Source organism: Telopea speciosissima, chromosome 7 (genome assembly GCF_018873765.1).
Source record: "Telopea speciosissima isolate NSW1024214 ecotype Mountain lineage chromosome 7, Tspe_v1, whole genome shotgun sequence".
In the NCBI taxonomy this organism is placed as follows: Eukaryota; Viridiplantae; Streptophyta; class Magnoliopsida; order Proteales; family Proteaceae; genus Telopea; species Telopea speciosissima.
The window spans coordinates 11,692,557-11,706,812 of NC_057922.1; the positions used below are offsets into that span (position 1 = coordinate 11,692,557).

The 14,256-nt window shown below is 41.4% G+C and overlaps 1 protein-coding gene across 2 annotated transcripts in view; it reads left to right on the plus strand.

The window, feature by feature from the left end:
- Positions 1-14,256, plus strand: part of LOC122669287 (protein ENHANCED DISEASE RESISTANCE 2-like) — a 159,283-nt gene that overhangs the window by 126,327 nt on the left and 18,700 nt on the right. For both annotated transcript variants that reach the window (XM_043866030.1, XM_043866031.1), the window contains exon 21: positions 3,973-4,074. In XM_043866030.1, the coding sequence (XP_043721965.1) occupies positions 3,973-4,074 (102 nt within the window). The remainder of the gene's footprint in view (positions 1-3,972; positions 4,075-14,256) is intronic.

A 14,256-nucleotide genomic window follows, 5' to 3' on the forward strand; every position in this document is an offset into this window, starting at 1 on the left:
CTCTCTCTTTATACTATTCTACCCCTTTTTCTTTTTTTTCTTTTTTTTTTTGTTAATCTCCTATTCAATCTCTAATTGTTGACTAAAAATCCCAACATCATTCCGATTCAAAATTCTCCCCCCTTTCCACGTTTTATTTGATAGGGTGGGACCCACCATTGACTTAGATCCAATAACAAAAGAATATAATTAAAATACTCCTCCCTGTTAATGCTTATAAGACTTGAACCTAGGACCTCTTAACAAATTAGTATCTCAGCCACTAGGCTAGATGCTCATTTATTTACTAAATCCACAAATTAATTTTAAATATAAGAACTAAAGTACTCTTTAATTTTATGTACCTTATTTAGTTATTTATCTATAAGTCATCCAAAACTAGGTTACCTCTAGAATTAAGTTATACACATAATGATAATAAGGAAAAATAATTATGAATTTACAGATTTATTTGCCCCTGATGTGTAAAATTATGAAAATGCCCCTGAGGTGTAAAATTATGAAAAAACCCCTAGGCATAGATAATTAATTATTTATCAACACTTTCAGGGTTTCAAAATTTTGGGGTATTACAAAAGGAATAGACTCAAACAATGTGACATCGTTGGAGAGAAGTCGCCTTCGGGAGGAAGGGTGGTGGCATGTATACCCTTTAGTAGAGGAGGAATAGCCAAGGAAAAGGCATTTGAGTGTTTTGGGGTCAAGCTTTGTCCGAGCTGATTTATTTACATGGACATAGCAGACAAACCCAAATACTTTAGGAGGAAGAAAAAAACAGAAGCTTAAAGTGAAAGGATTTCCAGAGGGGATTTGGAACCAAGGAGCTGTGTTGGCATCCGATTGATTAGGAAGAGCAGCAAGAAGGGCATCAGACCAAAAAGTCTTAGGCACATGCATGCCAAAGAAGAGACTCCTAGTAACCTCCAACAAATGGCGATTTTTCCTCTCAGCCAACCCATTCTGTTGGGGGTGTCAACACAAGCAACTTGATGAATGCAGCCATTCTCAATAAAGAACTGTTGGGCCCTCCATACATGTACTCTCCCCCCTTATCAGAACGAACTATTTGAATGCGAGTATCAAATTGAGTACAAATCAACTGATGGAAATTTTTGAAAGTATCATAAATATCACTCTTTTGTTTCATCAAAAAAAAGTCCAAGTAGACCAGGAATAGTCATTAACAAAAGAAACAAAATAACGATATCCAGACAAAGAGGTAGTGGGAGCAGGTCCCCAAACATCAGAATGTATAATATTGAAAGGAACAGTGGATCAATTACCATGATAAAGATAAGATGAACGACAATGTTTAGCAAAAATACATACTTCACACTGAAAAACATGAGAAGAAGAAAAAGAAGTAAACAAATGGGGTAATTGTTTTCCCATAACAACAAAAGATGGTGGCCTAAACGTTGATTCCAAAGCATCACAGAATCCATAGTACTACTGTCACCCCGGCCACAAACATAGAACTGAGCAGTAAGCAAAACAGGTGTTCGAGGCTCAAGAAGGTAGAGTCATTTCTCCTCACGTCCATTGCCAATAACCCTCTTCATCACCAAATCCTAAAAAAGACAATAGGAAGGAAAGAAGGTGATACAACAATTTAAGGATTTGGTTAGATGATTTACAGATAATAGGTTAGTAGCAAAATTAGGGACATGAACATAATCAAGAGAAATAGAAGAAGTGACTCAAACATTACCCTTACCAGAAATAGAGGAAAGGGAATCATCAGCAACTCTAACCTTATCCCTTCCAGAGCAAATAGAATAGGAATCATAACACTGAGACATACCAATCATGTGATCGGTGGCATCAGAGTCAATAACCCAAGAGGGATAGTGGAGGATGCAGATGTAGAGGCTTGCAAGGCTAAGGATGAAGAATCTGACTCTGCAGGAGTAGTAAAAGAGTAGCCAGTCGAGACATCATCCTACGTAGTGCTGCAATATCCTCTCTAGAAAGGGTCAACCTATAGTCCAAATGACTCAGTCTCGGCTATAACAATGTGAGCTCTAGCACCCCCTCTCCTAACACCACGAGTACCAATAAATCCACCACGCATACCAGGGGGTTGACCATGAAGGACCCAACATCTTTCTTTAGTGTGCCCTAGCTTCCCACAATGATCACATTTAAATCTTTTTCTGTTATCTCCACGAGGTGGCCCTTGGCCTCTCCCCCCACCTTGCCAATCTCTGTCAACTAGAAGTAAGAGCAGATCTCTTCAGGGATGGTACAGTATCCATGGATACTCTCCTCATCTCCTCACTCTGTAAGACTGTAAGTAGCTACATACTTCATCTAAGGATGGAAGAGGTGACCACCCCAAGATCTGCAGTCGGATTGGCTCAAATTCTGGATTAAGCCCACCAAGTAAAATAAGGACACGTTCCTTCTCAAGTGTCATATACACCTTTGCTTCATCCTTAGAGTTGGACAAATGGAGGTCCCTATAATGGTCATACTCCTCCCAAAGACCAATGACAGTGTTCTACTTTGAAATGCTTCAGTTACCCTGTTTCATAGTGATGACTTTTTGGAGGATTTGATAGACTTTTGCTGAGTCACCCACTAGGTCAAAAGTCTTGGAGACACTGTCCCAAATTTCTTTTGCAGTCTCCTTTCTCATAAATCTCCTACCTATCTCAGATTCTCAGGTTTCATGGAGAAAATCAGCCTAGTCATAAAGGTGGAGTTCTCAGTCTCTCATTTCAGGTATGCTGGATCAGTCATCGCAGGTTCCTAGATAGAACCAGTAATGTACCCCAGTTTCCCCCTACTTCTCAAAGATAACTTCACAGATTGAGACCAATCCAAATAGTTGGTATTGTCCAACTTCACAATAGATATTTGGGTATTGGGGTTATCAAATGGAGTCATGCTAGGAAGAGTACCACCCAAACCACTAGCTGAAGCTTCCACAAGTCCACTGACCTCAGATCCAGACCCAGATATGATATGCAAACACTTAACACACCACTATAATATCTTAAACAAATGAGTAGTATGCTCCACCCAAGAAAAGAAGCAAACTAGTAAGCAAATACACCACCAGTGGGTAAACAAACGACAGTTTATTGAAGATAGCTACATCAAATGCACTTCTTTCACCTTAGCTTCAATCCATAACAACCAATAATACTCAAATAAGATAACTCTTCAGCCAACAGCAACTGTTCAACATATCACAAGGCTGCAAAGATGAAACAGGGAAGCAAACCAGAAGCTGGTGGTACTTGTGAGACTGTAAAGGAATGAGTTATCCTCTTCAACTTTTCCATATCACCAACCGAATCCTTAGGGGTTTGCAAGAGGACCCCTGGGCGATTCTAACAGTCCTGGTCCCACTCCAAATGGTGATGGGATGAGAGAGAAATTAAAGAACAAAGCAGGGGCTGGCAGTAACTCTGGCAGACCTGCTAGGGCTTCAATCCACTTTGACAGTCCTAAAAAACTTCTCCATTAGGGCTTAATTTGAAGATATAACTTCATTGAATCTTCTATGTGTAATATTTTGCATTGTATAGCCTTTATTGAAACCCTCTACTTTTCTAGGGTTCCAAAGAGGTGTGGAGAACAAATGAGCTTGGTCGACTCTCAAACCAGCTCTGATATTAAGTTAGAAACTAGGAATGAATCGATTCTTGCAAAGGAACAAGGATTAACAGCTAGGGAAAGGAGGAGGAAGAAAAAGAGTTGAGAGAAATCGTGGGTGAGTGAGAATAGCATCCATTCACCTATTTTCTTCATTAACAACTTCTTGAAATTACATATGCCTCCCTGGGGAGGTAAAAGATAAAAAGAACAAAAGATAAATTACAACTTAACGTGACTTATAAGTTATAATAAGCCAGTGAAAAAAATACCCCTTACAACCTAAACTCTAACATCTTACTCATTGCTTAAGTCTGATATATGCTCCATAATTTCTAGAATACTGAAGAAAATCCATTCATGCAGATTGATGTGGATATTGGCTCATCATCTGTTGCAAGGAGTGTCATAGGCTTGGTCCTTGGATACATCACAAGCATAGTAGTTGATCTTGCAATTTTACTTGAGGTTTGTTCCCCTCTAATTTCTGTATTTGGTGAAAGTTTGCTCATTCTTGTGTTATTCATGTTGGTTGTGGTGCAGCATGGAAATTTAGTTGTCAAATTTTTGTCTTTTGACTTTTTCTTGTTAACTTTTAGTGCTTGTGTTGCTGAAGCAAACACCAAATAGCGGAGATCTACTGGTTCCGAGAATATAATGGTTAAGGGAGAGGACAAATAAAATTCAACAGCCTTGGTTAGTTGGCTTTACCAAAAACTCTATTATGAATCACAAAGACCTTTGAGAGAGGTGGGGCTGACAAGCTAAACACATTCAAACTTTTATGGGTAGAAGCACTCTCTCAAACTTCCCTGTCGCCACTCACATATCAACTAATAAAGCATCTAACTTAGTTTATGATATAGAAAAAATCACTAACTTTTGGTTCTATTATTTCATTCCCTCTCCATGACCCACGATTCAACCAACATGGTATCAGAGCTGGTCTGATCTAGGTTAGAGAGAAGAAAAAAACCCTATTTCTCCCTACTTCTCCTCCATCGATCTCTCTCTGCTTCTCCCTTTCTCGGTTTTCTCCTTCTCCTGTTCTTCTTCTTCTCAGCCTATAAAGGGGCAGCACTAATGAGGTAAACTGAGAATATCGATGACTTAGTTGCTGCCCCCCTTCCTTTCTATTTTTTTATTACAAAATCTGCTCGAACCCTGCTGGAGCCACATCTGCTATTTGGAGTCCCCCTTTTCTTTGGAGATCAGATCTCCATCACCTAATGAAAACTGATCCTCCAATTTTGGAGCCCCCAATGCAGCCTTTTCCAGCACTCTTCTACCCTATTCCATAGTCTTCCACTCTTCCTTCCCTTTCTTTCTTTCTCTCCATCTTTTATTAACTTTTCCAGCCTCCATACCCAAATCGATCTCAACTTGTCAGGGTTTTTTTCAAAACCCTGACTCCAATCGATTTTGGGGTTTCCCTTTTCAGATGCGGCTGATTTTTTAGGGGTGATTCCCTACTACTACAAGCCTTGATCGACCTAAGTTTGGACACTTTCTGATGGCTGGATTTGTTTTTACAACAAAACCTTCTCAACCTGCTATTTTTGGGTACCTGTTAAAACCCTGACTGAAATCGACATTAGAGTTACAGGTTTCAGTTTTTGCTGATTTTTTTAGGGATGATTACTCCAACTACAAGGACCACTCGACCTCAATCTTAGCCTCTTTCCAAGTGTTTGAAGACCCCTAACCCCAATCGATCCTCCTTTTCAGGGTTTTACAAAACCCTGACACATATCGATTTTAGGGTTAGGGTTGATTGTTGTTGTTGGAGTTTTTTGGAGGTGTTTCTACCATCAAGAGGGACATTCTACTTCAACTATTCATGGCTTGAAGAAGTTATATTACACAAGATAGTTGTTGTCCTATTTTTTCTGCAATTTTTGGTGTTTCTCCCACTTGAAGATCAAGTCTCAATCACCAAGGAGATTGGTTATTCGAACTGGAGATCCATTCCCGCAGTTGTGGTCAGCATCTATTACCAGAAGATATTACCTTTGACAAGTCATCATCACTTTTGTTGAAGCCCCCTTCCCTACAATCGATCTTTCACTTTCAGGGTTTTTTTACAAAACCCTGACTATAATCGATCTAAGGGTTAGCGCAGTCCACTCTTGCTGATTTTTTTAGGAGAGTGTTATAACCATCGGAGGAGTATTCAACCCATATTTCAGCAACATTCATCAGTTCTTTTTGGCAACAATTCAGGTTCATTCTTATGGCTCGGTTTCTCCAATTATCATCCTATTTTTTTACTTGTTCCTATGTGGCCGGCTGCTTCAACTACCTATGGATCTGTCGGGTTCTTTATCTTATATTTGCTGGTTCTATTGAGCTTTACTACATATATTGCTGGTTTTATTGATTGGCTTCTGTAAGCATGACTGGTTGACATGTTACTGCTGCCTTTATATGGACTACTGCTGCCCTATTATTGAGACTGAGTATCCTACTATTGGAGATCGAATTTCTTTCATTATTGAAGACTCGAATCTACTACCCTGGAGATCAGCTTATTTGGGATTACAACAGTGTGTTCCAAGGTTATTGGTTGCAACTACGAACCTATTCAGTTATGTGAAGCTTTTCTAGTTCATATCCGGCTCACTCTGAAAGCTTGATCCTAGCATTGTTCACAAATTCAGATCTGATCCAAGTTTCTTGTTGAAGCTTCTTACATCCATTGCTGTCCAAATATCTTTGTCAGTTCTATTTATCATGTGGGAGTTTATAGTTTGGAATTTTGCACACTAGTACTTCCTTGTGTGAAAATCGATCAAGTTTTTGTAGAATGGTACCTTCTCCTTCTACAAATTAGACCTGTTTTTTTATGATTCAGATCTGATAATTGGAGATTGGTGTTTTGGAATTAGTTTGATCGATTGAAAGAAAGTTGTAAATTACTGTGTTGCTTTGTCCATGGTTCATTATCCCACTGCCTCTTTTCACTTCACCACCTCCCCAACCATACCTTTGGCATATACCCATAACCACCTTGGAAGTTTATGGTATTCTCTAAATTGCCATTTCTTCTCTTTCCATTACCCTTGGCACCTTTTAGAAAATTCTGGAATATTATGTTTTTGCCCTATCACTTACATCATCTCTGTTATGTCCACGTGTACTATACGTGAGGGGGGGATTATGTACAGTATACTACAGCCATTGCAGAACTTGCAGGAACACTTGGTGAAAAAATCTGGAATCTACTTTGTTATTGGGGTGAGTTTGTCGTAAGGAGGAGATTGGTATTAAAGTATTGAGGATGTTTGGTTATTGCTTGCCTATATGAGGTTCTGCAGTTGGGTTGATTTTTTCAGGGTTTTCCAAAACCCTGATAAATTCATCAGTTCAAGGCTTGAAGAAGGTCCTTTATGCTGGTGTTGCCCTGCTCTACTTCTACGATTTTTTGGAGTCTCTTCCCTTTGAAGGTCAAGTCTCACTCTTACTGGAGATGGATTGTTCACCTTGGAGGTTCCATTCTAGTAGCCTTGGTCAGCATCTATTACATGTCTACATCAACAATTACAACCCCCTTTCCCTAAATCGATCTCAATTTCAGGGTTTTCTAAAACGCTGACAACAATCGATTTTAGGGTTAGGGTTTTCCTATCAAGCTCATATTTTGAGGAGAGTCTTATACATATCAGAGGAGTATTCAACCCATTATTCAGCATCTTACATCAGGTTTTTTAGAAAACAAATTACGGTTCATTCTGTTGGCTTGGTTTCTTCAATTTAGAACCTATTTCCCTTACTTATTACTCTATGGCTGGCTGCTTCAACTGCCTATGGATGTGTCTGGTTATTTATCTTATTTTGTTGGTTATTTTTTTTGAGCTTCGCTACCTACCTGGCTAGTGTTATTGATTGGCTTCTGTAAGCATGACTGGTTGATGTGTTACTGCTGCCTTCATGTGGAATCCTGCTGCCTTATGATTATGACTGAGTTTCCTTTTATTGGAGATCAAATTTCTTTCGTTATTGAAGACTCGAATCTGCTACCCTGGAGATCAGCCTATTTGGGATTACACCAATGTTCCACGATTTTTTTTGTTGCACCTACGAACCTATTCAATCATGTGGAGCTTTTCTGGTTAATATCCGGCATACTTTGGAGCTTGCATACTAGCGTTGTTACAGATTCAGATCTGATCCAGTTTTGTTGAGGCTACTTCCATATATTGCTGTCCGGATATCTTCTTAGTATTGTCTAGCATGTGGGCGTTTCTACCATGGAATCTTTTGCACAATTGCTCCTCCCTGTTTGAAGATTAAACAAGCCTTGACAATTGGTGCATTTCCTTACTTCGAATCAGATTTGTATCTTTTTCAGATCTGAATATTGGGGTTAGGAGTTTCTCCCCTGCAGGGGTTTCCATTCAAAGTGTTTGTTTAATTGATGGAAGATGGTTGGAGCTTTCTATGTTACCTAAGTTAGTCCTACTCCATTATCCCACTGCTGTTTTTCTTTCACCACCTCCCAAAACATACCTTTGGCATTACCCATAACACCCTTGGAAGTTAATGGTATTCTCTTCTTTACCATTTCTTCTTTTTTCCATTACACTTGGCAGCCACTGAACCATTTTGGAATGTTATGTTTTGCCCTATCTCTAACCTAATCTCTCTTACGTCCACGTGCATTACACGTGAGGGGGGGATTATATACAGTATACCTGCAGCCATTGCAGAGAGCAGAACATGCAGAGACACTTGGTGCAAAACATAAAAGGTCAGTAAAACATAAAAGGTCAGAGGTTTCACCATTGCCAATAAGTATCTACCTTGTTATTGGGTTACGTTTGCTGTAAGAGGGAGGCTGGTGTTAAAAATTTGAAGATGTTTGGATATTGCCTGCCCATATAAGGTCCTACAGTTTGCTTTTTCCACTGCTTAATCTTCTTTACTGCTGCTTGACTCATGTGCCGGCTACCCTAGTTGCTTATCTTCAAGATTATACTTCAGAGATTCATTATTGGACAAAGATTGGTGAGAGATGCCTTTTTTGCTGATCAAGTCTGTCCAAGTTTGAAGGTCTATTTTTTTCAAGTTCTTGAAGGTCTATTTGGGAGCTGCATTCATTCTGAAGCTGGATTCTGCTACAACTTATTTTTCCCGTTTTATTCAAGTTGGGCATTAGTACCTTGTATGCACCAACTTGAGGGGGAGTGTTAGCATTGTTATGGAGAGAGTTTTTCTTTAGTAGAGTTTTTTTCTTTAGTCCACGCTGGATCTTCCTTCTTTCATAATTGTATAATCCAGTATGAGGGGGAGTGTTAGAATAATGTACACCAGAATACTGTGGGGGTATTCTGGTCCTTTTGGGGTTATTTTTATGTTATTAAGTGTTATTAGCTTATGTCCGCTATGTGGGTTTTAGTCCCACATCGCCTAGCTTCTATTATTTGTAACTTCCCCTCTATTTATAATAGAGGGGCCTTTCTCTCATTAATACAAGCAATTATTCTCTCATTCTCTCTTTACCATTTCTTCTTTTTTCCATTACACTTGGCAGCCACTGAACCATTCTGGAGTACATATTCCAACAAAACTAATAGCCTTGGCTGTTCCAGAAACTTCACTGTATTAAAATCTGATTTGCAAGGCCCTTTTAAGTTAAAAGGGAGTGGATAGGCTAATGTGGAATTCCTTGAATGTGGCTTGTGTACAATGTGTCCAAGCCTCTTTATTTATAACTAGATGAGGAACATTCCAGAATGGATACAAATGACAATAATACCCCTAGGACAGAATTACCCTTGTACCCATTACATTACAACACTCCCCCTCAAGTTGGTGCATATATATCAACCATGCCCAACTTGCTAACTAAAGAAGAAAATGACTTAGAACAAAGACTTTTAGTGAGAACATCAGCCAGTTGATCACTGGACTGAACAAATGGGACACACACAACTCCTTGCTCCCGCTTCTCTTTAATGAAGTGCCTATCAACCTCCACATGCTTGGTACGGTCATGTTGAACAGGGTTGTGTGGTATACTAATGGCAGATTTACTGTCACATTAGAGATGCAGGAGTAGAGTTATTAGAAGGTGTAAATCCTGTAGAAGGCCGTGTAACCATAGCAACTCACAAACTCCATGTGCCATAGCTCGCATTTCAGCTTCAGTACTTGATCTAGCAACAACAGACCGTTTCTTGCTCCTCCAAGTGACTAAGTTACCTCCAACAAAGGTGCAGTATCCTGAAGTAGATCTCCTATCATCAGGGCAACCAGCCCAGTTAGCATCTGTGTATGCTTCAACTTAAGTATGGCCGTGAGGAGAGTATAAGATTCCCTTTCCAGGGGAGGACTTCAAATATCTCAAAATCTTGCAGGCAGCTTCCAAATGAGAAGAATGAGGGTCATGCATGTATTGACTAACCAAGCTCACAACAAAGGCTATATCAGGCCAGGTATGTGATAAGTATATCAAGCGGCCAACAAGTCTCTTGTAGCTGCCTTTATCAACTGGATCTCCTTCCTTGCTCTTCAAATGAGTATTAGGCTCCAGAGGTGTGTCTGTAGGTTTACACCCTAACATTCCAGTTTCACTGAGCAGATCAAGGGTATATTTTCGTTGGGATAGAGAGATGCCATGAGCTGAGTGGGCAATCTCGATTCCCAAGAAATATCTGAGTGTCCCTAGATCCTTCACTTCAAATTCAGTACCCAAGTACTTCTTCAACTTCTTAATTTCTTCAGTATCACTTCCAGTAATCACAATGTTGTCGACATAGACAATTAGCATTGTGATATGCTGCCCTGTTTTCTTAATGAATAATGTGTGATCAGCATTACTCTGCTTGTAGCCATTTGGCACCATAGCTTTATGAAATCTCCCAAACCAGGCTCTTGGAGACTGCTTCAACCCATGCAACGCTTTCTTCAGATGACATACCTTTCCCTCAGTCTTTGAAGTAGTAAATCCTAGTGGAATCTCCATGTAAACTTCCTCTTCTAGATCACCATGGAGGAAGGCATTTTTTACATCAAGTTGTTGAAGTTCCCAACCCTAATTAACAGCACAGGAGATAATTACTCTGACTGTGTTGATCTTCGCAACAGGGGCAAATGTTTCCTAGTAATCAATGCCATGGGTTTGGGTAAATCCCTTTACAACTAATCTGGCCTTGTATCTTACAACAAACCCATCTGCTTTTTGTTTGATGGCGAAGACCCATTTGCAGCCGACCGGTTTTTTCCCAGGAGGAAGAGTAGTCAACTCCCAAGTTTTATTTTTTTCTAGAGCACTCATCTCCTCGTTCATTGCTTCTTTCCACTTCTGTTTGGTAATAGCCTCATGCCAAGAGTTAGGAATGGAAACAAAGGATAGAGAGATAACAAAAGCTTGGAAGGAAGGGGAAAGGGAGTCATAAGACACAAAATTAGAAATAGGATGTTGAGTGCAACTCCATTTAGGTTTCCTAATAGCAATAGGCAAATCAAGACGGATCATAGGCAGGCTTACCAAGGGAGGAACTCGAAGGAGGTTGAGTAGAACTTGGAGCCAGAAGTACAGGTGGAGATGGTTCAGTGGTGATAGTCTTTTTGTGCCATGTTCCTCTGGCAAACGTCTCATCATAATAGGGATATTTTCTAGGCTCCCCTTGGACAATAAGCTACTCAACGACTCCTTGTATTAGGGGCTGGTCCTGTTCCTGACCGGTGATCCCATCTTGAATCTCAATTTCTGTCGATGGTTCTTCCACAGTAGAAATCTCAACTTCCAACGGCTCATTGAGAGGAGACACCTCTTCATTCCAAGGCTCCCCCTGAAGAGGTGTAGTAGGTGAAAAATAAGCCTCAGTCTCACAGAACACAACATCCATAGTGATCAATAAGCGCCGGGTGGAAGGATGGTAGCATTTGTAGCCTTTTTAAGTGGCAAAGTACCCTAAGAACACACACCGAAGACCTCGAGGATCAAGCTTCCCAATATGATGGTGATTGCGGGCAAATACAACACACCCAAACACCTTCAATGGGACAACAAATGATGAACTGCCCAAAAGAACCTCTAGAGGACAGCAAGCATCCAAGACCCGAGATGGCAGCCGATTAATGAGATAGGAGGCAGCAAGCACAGCATCCCCCCAAAACCGTGCAGGGACATTTATGGTGAACATAAGGGAGCAAGCAACCTCCAAAAGATGTCTGTTCTTTCGTTTGGCAACACCAATTTGGAACGGCGTGTCGACACAGGAGGTCTGGCGTATAATCCTATGTGAGTTAAAGTAAGTGCAAAAGCGGCTGTCCATGTACTCCTTCCCATTATCAGTGCGCACAATCTTCACACGGGCATCGAATTGAGTCTGAGCCATCTTATGGAATAACTGGAAACAACTAAAGACATCACTCTTCTGATTCATCAAGTAGGCCTAGGTAGTCCAACTAAAGCAATCAATAAAAGTAACGAACCAACGAAACCCAGAAGTGGGCACACACCGGGCAGGGCCCCACACATCCGAATGAATCAAACTAAAAGGAACTAAACTTCTATTATCAGAAACAGGATAAACCGCTCTAGTTTGTTTAGCAAAGATGCAAGCATCACAACTAATATTATTCGGATTACATCTCTTAATCAAAGACAGAAATAAAGTAGATAAAACTCCAGGGGAAGGATGGCTAAGACGTCTGTGCCATGTATTAAACTCAGTAAGGGCAGAATCGGAGGTGCCAGTAGGAGAACCAGGAGAAGCCAAAGCAGAATTTGCAGACAAACAGCCGGCAAGCACATAGAGACCACCAACCACCTTACCACTACCAATTGTACGACCCGTGTCAAATCCTGAAACAAACAGTGAGAAGGAAAAAAGGTGACTTTGCATTTCAAATCCCTAGTAAGACTACTAATAGACAAGAGATTAGTAGAGAATTTGGGAACATGCAAGACAGAGGAAATACGCATAGATGGCAAACACTGGACAATTCCCTTTCCAGAGATAGGGGAGAGGGAACCGTCAGCAACACGAACTTTGGAATTACCAGGCAAAGGAGAATAATTCAAAAAATAAGAAGGAGAACCTGTCATGTGATCAGTTGCGTCAGAGCCAATTACCCAAGAGGTAGAATCAACAGAGGAGCAACTACCACTAAAAGAAATACCTGAACCAGAATTTTCGGGCAAGGAAATGGCAGAGGCAGCTGTAGAAGAGGCAGAGGAAGCAGTAGTGTCCAGCCTGTAAATCAAAGTACGGAGGTGATGCATCTCATCACTGGAAAGAGGGCCAGTCGGATCAGAAAAATGGTCATCAGATACAGCCTGATTATCCCGGGAAGGACGACCCGAACCACGTCCCCGGGTATCTGCAGGACGGCCATGAAGCTTCCAATAGCGGTCCTTTGTGTGGCATTCCCGGCCACAATAATCACACTTGATGGGAGGTCGATCATTGTCCGTACGATCAGTCCCAGCACCACGAGCAAAATTTCCACGGGAACTAGACTGAGAACCAGAGAGAGTGTGCAGATCATGGGGTTTCTCTCACAATCTTTTTGCTGATGACACCATCATCTTCTTCAGGGGTCTCAAGGGCTCTCTTAAGCAGATCATGGGGTTTCTCTCTAGGTATGAAGGTTTCTCTGGACAGCTGGTCAACAAACAGAAGAGCTGTTTTGTGGTTGGGCACAAGGCTACGCCTGCCCATGCTAGGATGGTGGGGGCAGTTACAGGCTTTTCTCAGAAGGCACTCCCTATCACTTATTTAGGAGCCCCGCTTCACTATGGTAGGCTCAAGGTTTGCTTCTTTGATGTTCTTATTGATAAAATCAATAGTAAGATGGCAGGTTGGAAGGTTAAGCTCCTCTCAGCGGGGGGTCGGGTTACCTTGCTGAAGCATGTTCTCTCTTCCGTCCCTATCCATGTCCTGGCCATGTTGGACCCTCCTAAAGCTGTGTTGCGAAGGCTGTATGGCATCTTTGCTAACTTTCTCTGGGGAACCTCGGAATGGGGGAAACGAAGGCACTGGTCAGCTGGCAGAAAGTGTGCAGGCCGCAGGAGGAAGGGGGCCTTGGTGTTAGGCTACTGGACGAGGTTGGGCTCTCTTTGAGGCTTAAGGGTCTCTGGCGCGTTCTGACGGAGCATTCTTTATGGAGCAGTTTTTTCAAGGCCAAGTTCTTCAAGGGCCTCCATGTGGTGCTGGTTAACCCTCATGGGGTGACTTCTAGGTCTTGGAGGAATGCGTTGGCGTTTAGGGGAATGATCTTGGAGAGATCTCGGTGGCTGGTTGGCTCTAGGTATGTCTCTTTTTGGCTGGATAACTGGTCTGGGGCGGGTCCTTTAATTGATGCAGTGGACAATGCCCTTCTGGTGGATGTTGATCTACGAGTGAAAGATGTTGTTGAGGGGGATGGCTCTTGGAGATAAGACATCTTGGATCACATTGATGATGAGGCCATCCGGCAGGCTATCATCCAAGGTAATGTTCACATCTTAGACAGGCCAGATGTTCTAGTGTGGGCACCGGCTAGTAATGGTCGCTTTTCAACCAAATCGGTCTGGAATGAGATCAGGACGGTGGGGTCAGTTGCTGCCTATGCAAAGTGGATATGGAACCCCTCGCACCCAACCAAGGTGGCCTTCTTTTCTTGGCAGCTATTGAACGGCAAGATACCTACGGAAGC